Source organism: Lithobates pipiens, unplaced genomic scaffold (genome assembly GCF_037356315.1).
Source record: "Lithobates pipiens isolate NorthernLeopardFrog02 unplaced genomic scaffold, aLitPip1_a1.2 Scaffold_8, whole genome shotgun sequence".
NCBI lineage: Eukaryota > Metazoa > Chordata > Amphibia > Anura > Ranidae > Lithobates > Lithobates pipiens.
Genome location: NW_027507903.1, coordinates 432,101,847 through 432,116,957, shown reverse-complemented (window position 1 = coordinate 432,116,957; position 15,111 = coordinate 432,101,847). Strand labels below are relative to the sequence as shown.

The 15,111-nt window shown below is 40.7% G+C and overlaps 1 protein-coding gene across 4 annotated transcripts in view; it reads left to right on the top strand.

Moving 5' to 3' along the window:
* Window positions 1-15,111, top strand: part of RNF130 (ring finger protein 130) — a 552,857-nt gene that overhangs the window by 452,856 nt on the left and 84,890 nt on the right. For all 4 annotated transcript variants that reach the window (XM_077474312.1, XM_077474313.1, XM_077474314.1 and 1 more), the window contains exon 7: window positions 9,184-9,388. In XM_077474312.1, the coding sequence (XP_077330438.1) occupies window positions 9,184-9,388 (205 nt within the window). The remainder of the gene's footprint in view (window positions 1-9,183; window positions 9,389-15,111) is intronic.

Sequence of the window (15,111 nt, the reverse complement as noted above, 5' to 3'; positions counted from 1 at the left end):
ATCCTGAGGTGGGGCTAGGTATCAGACTTGCCGCCGTGCTTGAGGCTATTAGCGCGCAAGTTGATCAGGGGATGCCTATATGGATGCGGAAGGAGTTGTTGTATTCGGTTGCTGGCTGTTCCAGCTGCCTTTACTTAAGGTTGAGGTCTCCGCTTAGAAAAGAAGTCTGGCTGTGATCTGGAATAGTCGTCCTAGGATAGCGTAAAAAATGGAAAGGAGGCCGGAGGTAGGGGTATGCTAACCTATGGTTGTTCCAGAGGAAGGCGAAAAACCCCCTGACAGTAGCAGCCAAACGCACCAGTGGGGCAAAAATTCCTTCCTGACCCCCGTAGGCGGTCGGACGGAGTCCCTGGAACAATCACTGGGGGGGGGGAGTGGAGGTGCGAGCTTACCTGGCTGCGGTTGTCCCCTTTAAACACTCTGGTTCCGGTGAATCTGGCTTGCTATCAGCCTGACGTTTCTGGAAAGCTGTCTGGTTGCCCCTTGCAGTGGGATCTTTAAAATGGAGGGGAGGATGGAGGTTAGAGACTCCTGTCTTAACTCCTGTTTTCAACTCCTGGTTGTTAACTCTCCACTTTAGTTCAAAAAATCCACTTGTGTTCAGAAAATCCACATGCAAGCCACAATCAGGGAGCAAGCTCAAGGGGGAGTTTGTATAACTACCTTTATACACCTGTGAACAATTAACCCCTCCCCTAATTTGGCAGGAAGAAAGAGGGGAACACTAGGAGAGCGCAGCACGCAAGCTATCACAGGTGGGTGCCCACAGTATTAATGACGGTGAGGGGAAGAGGAGCGAGGCTTTGGACTGCCGCATCACTAGATCTTGGGAAAGGTGAGTGTCTGTTAATTAAAAGTCAGCTGCTACACTTTTTGTAGCTGCCGACTTACCACATAAGAGCTAGCCTCGTTTTGAGATTTGGGTGTTTACAAGTTTAAAAAAGGTTTTTTTTGCTAGAAAATTACTTAGAACCCCCAAACATTATATATTGTTTTTTTCTAACACCCTAGAGAATAAAATGGCGGTCATTGCAATACTTTTTTTCGCACCGTATTTCCTCAGGGGTCTTACAAGTGAACTTTTATTTTTTTGGAAAAAAAATCCCTTTTATTTAGACAACAGTAAAGTTAGCCCAATTTTTTTTATATTGTGAAAGATAATGTTACGCCGAGTAAATTGATACCCAACAAGGGATGTAAACATCTATTGTAATAGAAAAAAGCATGACAGGTCCTCTTAAATATGAGATCTGGGGTCAAAAAATCCTCAGATTTCATATTTGGGCTTAAATGCAAAAAAAAAGTTTGTCATTTTAAAAAATTACAACAAACAAATGGCCCTTTAAGACGTATGGGCGGAGCTGATGTTTTGATGTTGATTCCGCCCTCCTATGGTATGGAAACGGGTGGGGGCCATCACTCGTCTCCATACCTAAGACATGACATGGCAAGCCCCGATCGCCTCTGCCGCTGGGCACCTCTAACGCTACCAATAACGGTGAACTCACGCCAAATTTGCTGCAGAGACCACCATTATCGTAAACACGACCAGCTCCTGAAAAGATAGATTCCCCGGTTGTGGCAGCAGCTGCTGCCGTTACCGAGATATCCATCTTTAAAGTGCTGACGTATATGTACAGGAGCCGGTCGGTAAGTGGTTAATAAACTTACAAAACAGTGAAACTCCACTTTAAAAGGCCAGGTCATCCTAAAGGATAATTCCACGTTTGTTGCTTTCCTGCCATTAGCTTTTGTTTGTATTAGTTAATATTTTTTTTGTTGCTTACATTTCTATTTATGCAGTGGTAAATATAAATAACCCACTATATAGTTAGGCCTCGTTCACAGGAACTGTCCATTCAGGTCCGCCTGTCAGTTTTTTAGGCGGACCTGAATGGACGCTCCATAGACCTCTGTGGAGTGTCAGATGTCAGCCGGGACATGTCCGCTGACATCCGGCCCGCTCCGATCCGAAAAAGTGTGATGGAGGAAAAAGCTACTTTTCCATCTGTCTGAGAATTGGATGGGGTGATTACGGACTCTACGGTCCGTCCTCATCCTATCCCCCCATAGGGGAGAGTGGCGCTCTGACAGGTCCGTCCCTGCATAGTGTGCAGAGTCGGACCTGTCATCTTCCTGCTCAGCGGGCATCGAATGAATGAATAATTTGTATAGCGCTCAAAGCGAACTGAATCGCATCAAGGCGCTGTGCTGAGCTTTGTTGTCCAGCTTCTAGAAGAGGAAGGTCTTGAGTTTTTTTCTGAAGACCTGGAGGTTTTCTTCCAAGCGGATGTTGGTTGGTAAAGCGTTCCATAGCCGTGGTCCTTGGACAGCGAATCTCCGTTCCCCCTTAGATTTGTACCGAGATTTGGGAACGAGGAGGAGGTTTTTGTTAGAGGATCGAAGATTGCGGTTGGGCGTGTAGTGTTTTAATTTCTCGAATAGGTATTGAGGAGCGTCTCCATGCACGCGTTTGAGGGTGAGGCAGAGGGTCTTGAATGTGATCCGATTCTTTACGGTTAGCCAGTGTAGGTTCCTCAGGGTAGAGGAGATTGATTCCCAGGGTTTTTTACCTATCGGCCTTGCCACCGTGTTTTGTACAAGTTGTAAGCAACTACCACTGCTTTGTCCTTCTGTGGGATGAATGGGATTAGTCTACGTAGTAGACGGAGCGATCCCCCACTGAGCAGAGCGGGCTCCGTACACAGATGCATCCGTGTGAAGGAGCCTTTAGGAAAAAGAATATCTAAATCACTCTGAGAATAACAGAAGAGAGATGTACTATTAGAGGTTGAATCTGATACACCTCATCAGACTGAGAGATCAAAATTTTTAGTTAACCACTTGACAACCATGCTATAGCTGAAAGGTCGGCTACAGCATGGTCATCTACTTCTGGGAGGGCATCTATTGATCTCCTTTCAGAACTTTGCCCCCAGGGTGTGCTCTGTGATCACTGTATCATTGGACATTGCTGAGCACAGATCGCAGTAAAGGGCAAATCGCAGCGGCCCTTTACCATATGTTCAGCTGTGTCCAATCACAGCTGATACCATGTAAACACCTCATCAGTGCAGCCTCATCGGCACATATCAGTGAACAAGAGAAATTACTTATTTGTAAAATTGTATAACAAAAATTAAAACTTTTTTTTATTTCAGTCTTTTTTCGTTGTTTATGAAAAACCCAGTGGTGATTAAATACCACCAAAAGAAAGTTCTACCTGTCTTAAAAAAAAAAAAAAAAAAAAAAAATTCACATGGGTACAGTGCCGAATGCAATTATCATTCAAAGTGCAACAGTACTGAAAGCTGAAAATTAGCTTGGTTAGGATGGGGGTGAAAGTGCCCAGTAGGCAAGCGGTTAAACAAAAAAAAGACCTAAAACACTGTTTTGCTGATAATATAATATGCATGACAGAGTCTATTGTCCTAGGCAGGTAGCTTGATACGCCTGCTGTGACCAAGACATTTAGTAGCAGCAGCATGTTTTTTGCATCACCTGTCATGATGGGGTTAAAAAGCAAAAATCAGCCTTTATAGAACAAAAAACAGATAATCACTAATATAAGGTTTTCAGTCATACTGTGAAATAGTGAAGGTTTTTTTTATATATATATATATACATGCACACACACAGTATCTCACAAAGGTGAGTACACCCCTCACATTTTTGTAAATATTTTATTATACCTTTTCATTTGACTAAACTGCTGAAAAGTGAGTAAGTACATCTCAAAGTGAAAATGTAAAAAATTGGGCCCAAAGTGTCAATATTTTTTGTGGCCACCAATATTTTCCAGCACTACCTTAACCCTCTTGGGCATGGAGTTCACCAGAGCTTCACAGGTTGCCACTGGAGTCCTCTTCCACTACTCCTCCATGACGATATCACAGAGCTGGTGGATGTTAGAGACCTTGCGATCCTCCACCTTCCATTTGAGGATGCCCCACAGATGCTCAATAGGGTTTAGGTCAGGAGACATGCTTGGCCAGTCCACCAACTTTAGCCTCAGCTTGTTTAGTAAGGCAGTGGTCATCGTGTCTTTGGGTTCATTATCATGTTGGAATACTGCCCTGTGGCCCAGTCTCCGAAAGGAGGACATCATGCTCTGCTTCAGTATGTCACAGTACATGTTGGCATTCATGGTTCTCTTAATGAACTGTAGCTCTCCGGTGCCGGAAGCACTCATTCGGCTCCCGACCATGACACTCCCACCACCATGCTTGACTGTAGGCAAGACACACTTGTCTTTGTACTCCTCACCTGAATGCTGCTAAACACTCTTGACACTATCTGAACCAAATAAGTTTATCTTGGTCTCATTAGACCACAGGACATGGTTTCAGTAATCCATATTCTTAGGCTTCAACAAACTATGTGGGCTTTCTTGCGCATCATCTTTAGAAGGGGCTTCCATCTGGGACAACGGCAAAGCAGACCGATTTGATGCAGTGTGCAGCTTATGGTCTGGGACGACAGCCATGCAGACCAATTTGATGCAGTGTGCAGCATATGGTCTGAGCACTGACAGGCTAACCCCCCACCTCTTCAACCTCTGCAGCAATGCTGAAAGCACTCTTACATCTATTTCCCAAAGACAGACCCTGGATATGACACTGAGCACATGAACCGCAACTTCTTTGGTCCACCACGGCGAGGCCTGTTCTGGGGGGAACCTGTCCTGTTAAACCGCTGTATGGTCTTGGCCACCATGCTGCAGCTCAGTTTCAGGGCTTGGCAATCTTCTTATAGCCTAGGCCAGGGATATGCAATTAGCGGACCTCCAGCTGTTGCAAAACTACAAGTCCCATCATGCCTCTGCCTCTAGGTGTCATTGTTGTGGCTGTCAGTCTTGCTATGCCTCATAGGACTTGTAGTTCTGCAACAGCTGAAGGTCCGCTAATTGCATAACCCTGGCCTAGGCCATCGTTATGTAGAAAAGTGAAAATAATTGTAAACAGCCTTTTGGCTTTTTTGTATGTTTTACTCCTCCTATTAAATAGAATTATGCTATAGATCGCTATTGTGTTTTCCATATATCTCATGTCTAAACTCCGGGGAGGAAGTTTTTTTTTAATTTCCACTCCTCATATGTGAGCAGGCATTATCCTGCCAAAGCGGTATTTGACTTTCTTTTTAAGTAAAGAGGTCAAATTTATCTGGTAAGCAGATCCATTATTCAGCACACGTTGGGTGTCGTTTATGGTGTGGTTGGTGAAGGATTTTCCACTACTTCGTTGCAAGATTGTTTTACACAGAAGAATTTTCGTTTTATTCAGACTACTATGAACTGATTGTTTTGGACTACTAATCTTTATTGCTACAATTGTTTGAGTCTATCGTGTCATCAATTTATTTATTGTGGGTTTTTTACACTGTGCACATGTGCATTATTATTCAGGTTTATATTGTTGCTTTTGAATCAATTAGCCACTTCATAGCATCCTCTATATATCACACATCTTTATGTAGAGCAATAATTTTAATTTTTATTTTAGATCCTCAGTTGTTTGCCATGAAGTGCCATGTTGAACTTTCAGTGACCAATATGAAAGAGTGAGAGCTATAACACCAAATTTAACACACCTGCTCCCAATTCATACCTGAGACCTTGTAACACTAACAAGTCACATGACACCGGGGAGGGAAAATGGCTAATTGGGCCCAATTTTGACATTTTCACTTAGGGCTGTACCCACTTTTGTTGCCAGCGGTTTAGACATTAATGGCTGTGGTGTTGTTTTGACGGCACAGCAAATTTACATTGTTATACAAGCTGTACACTCACTACTTTACATTGTAGCAAAATGTAATTTCTTCAGTGTTGTCACATGAAAATATATAATAAAATTCAGCCTATCAGTGCCCATCGGTGTAGCCTCACCTGTGCACATCAGTGATTAAAAAAAATGGCCTGTTTGCAAAATTGTATACCAAACTATAGGAAAATATTTTTTATTTTTGTTTTTTCAAAATTTACAGTCTTTTTTTGTTCTTTTTTTAAACCCAGTGGTGATTAAATACCAGCAAAAGAAAGCTCTATTTGTGTGACAAAAATGATAAAAATTTTATATGGGTACCCCACGCAGTTGTCATTCAAAGTGCTAAAAGCTGAACATTGGACTGGGCAGGAGGGGGGTAAAAGTGCCCGGTAGACAAGTGGTTACCTAGGAGTCAGACATGAAGCTATATATAGGGTAATGGGGGGGGATATAAATCTTTTAAATTAACAACTTCAATACAGGGCACTTACCCCTTTCCCCTCTTCCTGCCCAAGCCAATTTTCAGCTTTCGGCGCTGTCGGTGTTTAATTGACGCGGTCATGCTACTCTTTACCCAAACAACATTTTTATTATTTTCTTCCCATAAATAGGGCATTCTTTTGGTGGTATTTGAGCACCTCTGCAGGTTTTTATTTTTTGATAAACAAATAAAAAAGACTAAAATTTTGAAGAAAAAAGATTTTCTTAGTTTCTGTTATAAAACTTATGTTTTCTCCTTCACTGATGGGCACGGAGGAAGCTGCACTAATGGGCATTGATAAGGTGGCACTGATGAGCGTGGATGAGGTGGCATTGATAGGCAGCACTGATGGGCACTGATAAGTGGCACTGATATGCGGAACAGATGGGCACTCATAGGTGGCACTGATTGGTACTTATGGGTGGCACTGAGGGGTGCTGATAGGCGGCACTGATGGGCACCAATAGGTGGACACTAATGGGCATGGATGAGCACTGATAGGCGGCACTGATGGACATTGAAGAGTGGCACTGACTGACACTTAGATGACACTGATTTATCATCAATGATTAGAAGGCACTGGCAGGTATTGCTAGTGGGCACTGATTGGCATTATGTGTGGGTTTACAGTGTTTAGATACACTATGAGACCTAAGCCCTTGTACACACGATCGGAGATTCCGACAACCAAATCCGTCGGAGTAATTCCGATGGATTAATTCCGGAAGTGATGTTGCATACACACGGTCGGACTAAGTTGTTGGAAAATTCGATTGTACATCACGTGATGACGTTATTTCGTTACGATGGGACTACGTTCAGGCTAGTAGCCAATAGCTTTGGTCTAGGAATTTGATCTGAGCATGCATGGCACTTTGTCCATCGGAGTATGTCCGATCGGAGCATTTTGTCGGAAAATATTTCCGGCAAGTTGGAAAACTTGGTCCGACGGAAACAGTCCGATGCAGACCACACACAGTCGGAATATCCGACAAAACGCTCCGATCGGACACATTCCGGCAGAATCTCCGATCGTGTGTACAAGGGCTAAGTCTTTTCTTGATGTTATTGACATGTTCGCCAATACACACACCCAGGGGTCTAGAGGTCCTCCCAATGTACTGGAGTCCACTCCAGCATATAGACCACCCCTTTGTGTTATTTTGCCCCTCCTGGGACAGACCTGCTCTGGTGTTAAGGAGCCCTCTTCATTATACCCTAAGATCCCTCTTTTCAGTATAAGTGCCGGTTCACACAGGAGCGACTTGTCCAGACGACTTCGCCGCCTGACAAGTCGCGCTCCGTTCTGTACTATGGAACCGTTCTAATAGGAGCGACTCAAGTTGCTCCAACTTAGAAAAAAGGTGTCTGTACTATTTTTGGGGCGACTTCAGGCGACTTGCATTGACTTCTATACAGGAGTCGTTTTGCAAGTCGCCGCTGATCGTGTGCAGGTCACGTCTGTGAGTCGCGCTGCAAGTCGTGCCGCCCCTGTGTGAACCGAGCCTAAAGGAGCCCTCTTCCTTATACCCTGATATTGGTGTTATGGATCTCTCTCTCGCTCTTTCTCTCTCACTCTCCCCCTCTTTTGCTATCACTGGGGAATCTCTTATTGGTCCAAACTGCACAATAATATATTTCTCATGAAAATGATTGGATGGAACTCAGGCCCTCCTTGATGTAATTGCCATCTCCCTTTGCTATTTGTACATTCATAAGTCTTTTTAATCTGCCATCACACCTGGGCATTTGGATAAGTAGTCAACCAACATAGCTTATGAAAGCTCTATGACCCCACCGAGATGCACAATCCAACTGGACAAACAGGTGATCTTCAAACCGAATTGCGATCAGTGTGTGGCTGTCTCTGCTTTTGTTTGATTGACTTCTGTTGAAGAGACATATTGGAAAATATTCCTCGATCAGCACCTGCAGCCAGTCAGCTGTAGCTGCTGATCAGTGTATTCTGACAGCAAAAGGTGCTGTTGTCAGTATACAGATTCCTCCACCCACCAAGTTTGTGTGTGAACGAATGTGTTGCTGAATGAACAGTGCATGGCCAGCTTTAGGCTAACCATACATAATTTGCTTTCTCTTTTTCAGTACATGGACTGAACCAGAGAAGATCAGTTGATTCCCCCATCCATGAAAAATCTCCCTGGTCAGCAACGACACCTATAGTAGCCCGAATATCCGAACAGTGACTGGATCTAAAATAATGCAGTCATTGTTTGGCAATAATTTTCCACCTGCTCTTCAATAGTGCCAGCCATGTATGGCCAGCTTTAGCTTTCATTTTGGTTTTATTAAAAGGCATAACTTACCAGCGGCAATAAAAGATTATGATTAGTCTGATTTACATCAAAGATCTTTACTTAGCCTGTGGTCTCTGATCTTTGTATGCTTAATAACCTAATGATATCCTTACACTTTCCAGAAGGGAAACAGTTTGCTATTTATAGTTTTCTATGTATATATTTTGACAGAACAATGTACAAAGTGCAGTAAGCCTTCACATCAGTCGGCAATCATCTCTCATCGCTGTGACTGCTGAAAGGTGACACCTGATTGGTTTTATTGCTGTACTTTTGTATGTATTCATAACAGTTTACAATTCCCTCTTACAGGAGAATTGTAATTCTGATTAAAAAAAACCTTTCTAAAATCAGGTTATGCGCATTTAAATGTGAGATGTTGCCCTAGGTGTTTAAAATGTAATACTGACCAGATGGGACAGGAGGGACATTTGTTTGACAAATGCTTAATTTCCTGCTACAGGCACTGTGCTTTCTCCTCTGCGGAATACATCCAAAAACAGACACAGTTAAAGAGCTATTCTCAATGCATATTTATGACTGACGGTTTTGCCTGGAGTGCTCTTTTAAATAGGCACATAAACATTTCTAATGTAACCTATTTCTTTTGTTTATTTTTCAGACTAATGTGCCATGCAGTGAGAATGTAGCATTCGATGTAGAGCGACTCACCAGGAGTCAGCCAAGCACACGGGGATCTGCACCAAGTGACCCAGTGGACGAAGGATCGTTGATTCTGGAATCACTGCGCTCTTCGGCGATATCTCAGCTGCCGCATGAAGGAGAGATCACTCCAAGGACAGGAGAAATCAATATAGCTGTGACAAGTAAGTTTGAGGGACAAGAAGAGTGTAAATGCCCCATCCTCTTGTGTTATTCTTTTTTCATTTTTTGTTTATTAATTTTAATTGCAGACACTCCACGGACTGAGGATGTTCTCCTCACAGTCCTATGCATAATAAGCATCTGATGTTTTGTATTAAACTTAACATATTTAATACCAAGATCAAAATCCAATATATTGCATTATATCAGTCCTCAGATGTGGTGGCTGCATTCATTTTCAGTTTTCATATTGGGAATATTTACATTAAGTACATAAATCACCTGTTGATCTTGGTGAAAATTCAGTTTCCTTGTCAATTCCCCGTGAACGTAAAATACATTATTATTATACAGGTTTTATATAGCGCCAACAGTTTGCGCAGCACTTTACAACATTATTATTATTATTATTATACAGGGTTTATTTAGCTCGGTTTGCATAGCACTTTACAATACAATCCAAAGGGACAGAGAATTTATACTCCAAAAGTATAAAAAATCGAAAGGACACACAAAAAGATATCTTTGTGTATGCCACTAGTCCTATGAATTCACTATGTAATGGAGAGGAACAAAAGCAGATGTGTTTGAAATTCAGCCTGTGTAACCACTTCAGTACAGGGCATTTTCACCCCCTTCCTGCCCAGGCCAATTTTCAGCTTTCAGCGCTGTAACATTTTGAATGACAATTGCATGCTCATGCAACACTGTACCCAAATTAAATTTTTATCATTTTTTTTTTTCCCACAAATGGAGCTTTCTTTTGGTGGTATTTAATCACATCTGCGTTTTTTATTTTTTCCGAAAAAAAACAAAAAAGAGAGCGACAGTTTTGAAAAAAAAAAACACAATATTTTTTAACTTTTTGCTATAATAAGTTTTCCAAATTAAAGGAAAAAAAAACAACAATTTTTTTCCTTAGTTTAGGTTGATATGTAGTAGTCTACATATTTTTGGTAAAAAAAAAATTGCAACAAGCGTGTATTGATTGGTTTGCGCAAAAGTTATAGTGTCTACAAAATAGGGGATAGATTTATGGCATTTTTTTATTATGATTTTTTTGTTTTTTTTTACTAGTAATAGCGATCTGCGATTTTTTTTTTTTTTTTTTTTTTTTTTTTTTTAATCGTGATTGCGCCAGACAGATTGGACACTTTGACACTATTTTGGGACGATTTTTCTATAAATATGCACTGATTACTGTATAAATGTCACTGGCAGGAAAGGAGTTAACACTAGGGGGCAATCAAGGGGTTAACTGTTTTACCTAGGGAGTGATTCAAACTGTGGGGTGAGGGAACTGACTAGGGGAGGAGACCGATCGGTGTTCCTATATACTAGGAACACACGATCTGTCTCCTCTCCATTTACAGGACATGGATCTATGTGTTTACACACACAGATCCACGTTCCTGTTCTGTCACCAGCAATCGGACATCATGGCCACCAGGCAAACGCATTGGCTCCCGAGTGACGCGAAGGTGCACGCGCCCCCTATATCGCTGGGTAGCGAAGCACATCATATGATGCCCACCTGGAGAAGGACAGAGTGTTTCTGCGGACATCATATGACAATGGGCGGGTAGGGAAGTAGTTAATAACCATGTCTGCCCCTTCCCTATAGATAGAATAGGGAAATGAGTGGACTGGAAGCATATTTTTTGCGGTATCGCTGGGTGAAAAAAAAGCTTGAAAAAAGAAACCAAATGCAGTAATCACATCTATGGACTGGTAAGTGGCAATATACTACAGTTTTTGGGTTTAGGTATAATAAAATAAAGGTAGATGCTGTCTCCTTTTCCCCCCAAATCCCCTCCTCTCATATTAATGCTTTTCCTTCTCAATGGCTGATTGCTACTTGACTAGTACTGGTTATATTATGAAATAGCTTTTTCTCTTATCTCAGGGTAAATGTCTGGATACTTCATGAGTGACCCATTTTGTCTCTCAATATTGATCCTTTTAGGTGTCTATAATAGTTTTATAACTGCATTACCATGTGTTGCTAAAATACAAGTTGTATCCTCTGTGTTATTTACATGTAAAACGCTGCGAATGTTTCAATAAATTCTTTCTGTTAAGAAAGAAAAAAAAAAGGGTAGATGCTGTGCTTGGCTGAGTATTTAAAATTTTGGAATATTTTGTCTGTAAAAATGTAACTTTCAATGTCATCTTATCATACACATTGCTATATGGAGAAGAATATTCATTTGTTTCCTAATGACCGAGCTCTGCCAATTGTCTATAATATCTTTTTGTTGTTGTTGTCTTAATCTGGGGATGTAAAGGAAACTATTAAATGTTGAACATTTTGATACCCTGAAATAACTGACCTTAATTCTGGATTGTAGACCCGAATGTCAGGGCAAAATGAAAAAAAATATATACACACAATACATCTTTATCTACAGTTGTCCCATGTTTGTCATTTAAAATGGCTGCAAGTTAAAAAAAAGAGAAAAAAAAGGGGGGGTTAAAAAAACAAAATTACATGTAATATACAGGTTAAACAGAAAACAAATAGAGCTTCTGGAATTTCAGCGCGTTTCATCAGAGAGGAGCTAAACAGGTCTGTTAAAACATTTTAACTTAATTGCTTAATGCAGCGTTAGCAGACTGGTACATTCATCAATCAGGGGGATTCATGGGTTGCTCAGATCATTACCAACAACTTCCACACTTACATGCACCGCCCCACAATCTTTGGTGTGATTGCAAACTAAAATCTAATAAGCGTAGACCACTACGTTTTTAGCATCAACAAAACAGAACATACAAGTGAACTGCTTGCACACACATCCAGATGTCTTGGATCTTCTTAACAAATTATAAATTACATCTAACGCCAGGCGATCACCTTTTCTGTCATAACCCCTTTACAATCATTAATGGTAAAAAAAAAAAAAGCCTCATATTGCCTGTCTTTCAAGAAAATCTTATGCTAGATTCCAACAGAGGCTTGTCACGTGATAAAATGCCTTGTAATTTGAGGAAGTACGTTTGGGTGAAAGGGTATGATTTTCAGGCAGAGTCGGATCTGTGAATGTGTCTGAACTCAAATTCTTCTGTCCAGATGACGAAAACCCAAAGCAGAATATTCTGTAGGAAAGGCAAGTCTGACAAGACTCAAGTAAGCATCCATTTGTATAATGTGGGAGAGGTTGAGGAGTTACGTTCTTCACTTTAACCAGAACTTTGTATAAGAAATGAATTTCCACTCCTGAGATGGAAGAGAAAGATCTGATCTGCTAGAATTTGTCCTCAATTTTAAAGACTATAGCACAACCTGCCTTATGATGGAAACCTGCAGTGCAGCCTGCTTCCTTGACTTCACCAGGAATAGCACTTGTGGACCTGAGAACAAGGACAACAAGAAGCCACATGTTTGTATTAATCATTTGTTTAAGCAGCATATTTGATCATGATCATATGGAAACTTGGAGAAAAAAAAAAGAAGTTACTAAGTGGCATAAATACTTGTAAATTAGCCTGGATCGCCCCTAAAGTGGAAAGACACGATGTGGACAATGTGGATTGCTTTGCTGTTTCACGTCTCTGTAAAACAGTTGTATATCAGGAGGCCTGGATCTGATGTCACTCAGGCTGGCTTCCACCTAGAAAATTTGATTTCAGCCCTGTATAGAACTTGCTTCCTGCAGTAGTGATGCACAAGAGGTTTATTCCTGAGAATGTGACTGATTGGTCAAAGCCCAACTCCAGAAAAACATGAAACCTAAGTGCATTGTGCATCAGTTACTTTACTCCTTAGTCTTGATTCCAAACGGCTCTTCCAAAGCCTCCCTGCAGAGTAATGGATCAAAGCCACAGTTTCCTCTATGAGCAAGGCTGATATCCTACCCTTGGGACCAAGCATTTTTCCCTGCTTGTTTACTTCTTTGGCACTAGTCTCCTCACTGCACCCAAGAGTTATTTTGCTTCTGGAGCCTATGAGATTAGACCTGGCCACTGGGTTGCCTCCACCAATAAGAGGTGTGCACATCAAGCAGGCAGTGATGTGGACACCAGTAAAAGGACCCCAGGAAGTAAATAGAAGAGGAGAGGACTGTATTGCAACCATGGCTTCAGTTAAGTAAAATGGGATTTTGGATAGGTTTTTTTTTTTTTTTCATACCAGTGGTTAATTGGAGGGAGGGGTGGGAGGGGGTTCCAAATATCCTCCAGTTAGACTTTAAATGTTGCAAACTGTGAACCTTCCATTAATTAAGTTTCTGTTCTTTATTCTGTATGCCCATGTAGTTCCAGTAATGACTATGCCATATTTTGACTTGCTTGGCTTCTTGTCAACTGCACTTTTCTTCACAGTGTTTCCCGATAGTGCCAGCATTGATTCAGACTCTGTGCCCTCAGACTTGGCATCCCATTATTAAAAATTAAATTATGTGGATCAATAGATATCATCAATGACCCATATTAGGGTTTTCGCTAATATGTGTTTGAAGGCTTATAACACAGAGTGATTTTTTTTTTTGTTTTTTTTTTTGCCATTTTGATGCTAAATTATTAACAAATAAAATAAGACTGTTTGGGTAATTAATTATGTGTGTTTGTTTCATACATGTGTGTGTTTTTTTTTAATTCTAAAAGAAAGACATAACTTTATATTTTTAATAGACTGTGTAATCACATATAGTTCAACTTCAAACCCAAATGTGCATTTGTTTATCTTGCAAAACCTTAAAGGAAACCTATACTAAGAGAAACATGTAGGCTTCCATCGCTGGCCTCAACTCTAAAATGCTAGATTCTTGGTTGTCATGTAATGCAGTCGTTCAATAACATCTGACTCGTTGATCCAAACTACTTTGGCTACACAAATTGCATGTATGAAGCTTATTTATCTCCGTTCATATTTCCTTTAAATATGTGAATATTAAAGTGAACATTCTAATTGTGGAAATATACATAATTTTTATTTTTTTGCAAGAGTGTACAATTTGAACCTAGCACATCATTGATTATAACCATTTAGAGGCCAGCCTTCCATTTCTATGGAGAACGTTTAGTTTTTTTCTTCGCTTTAGAATATTTAATGCTACCTGCCAAAAATTGCACATGACAGATGTGGATAGTGGAGTCGGAGACACATCCAAGGCTGCAGTTGATAGAAATAGATCCTTAATATGAAGTTTATATTGTACCCTTTAAAACATAGTTTAACAACCTGTATATTACAGTATGGTAGTTTTGACACTTTTTAACAACTTGGTAAATGTCAAGCTTGCCCTTTAAGATCATTTACAATAATGCTTAGTACATAAAATCTGGCATTTTAATAAATCAAGCCCTTTAATTCTTTAATTTAATTCTTTGGCTGCATTGTGAAAGACAATGTCTGGGCATGACCAGCCACCAACATGGCCTCTTCTGTTTATTTTACTGCCTTGTGGTTGAATGCAGAGTTTCACTGTGTTGGCAGTAATCAGTGCCAATCTTTTGGTGTTTTTTCCCTTGTCGATATGAATAGAGTGGAGTGTACCAGGTGACATAGATAAATTACTCTACAGCTGTTGCAGTGGCCTAGATAGAAAAATGAATTAAAGGAGTGTTGAAGTGTGTAATAAGGCCTGTATTGGACTTGGCTTTGTATCACACTGTGGTGACTGATTACAGCGCATTTAACGCTAGACAAATATTAGCAGGAAGCAGTTTGTTTCTGAGCTGAAGATATTTTTCAAGTTAATATTCCAAAAAGATGTACAGTTAC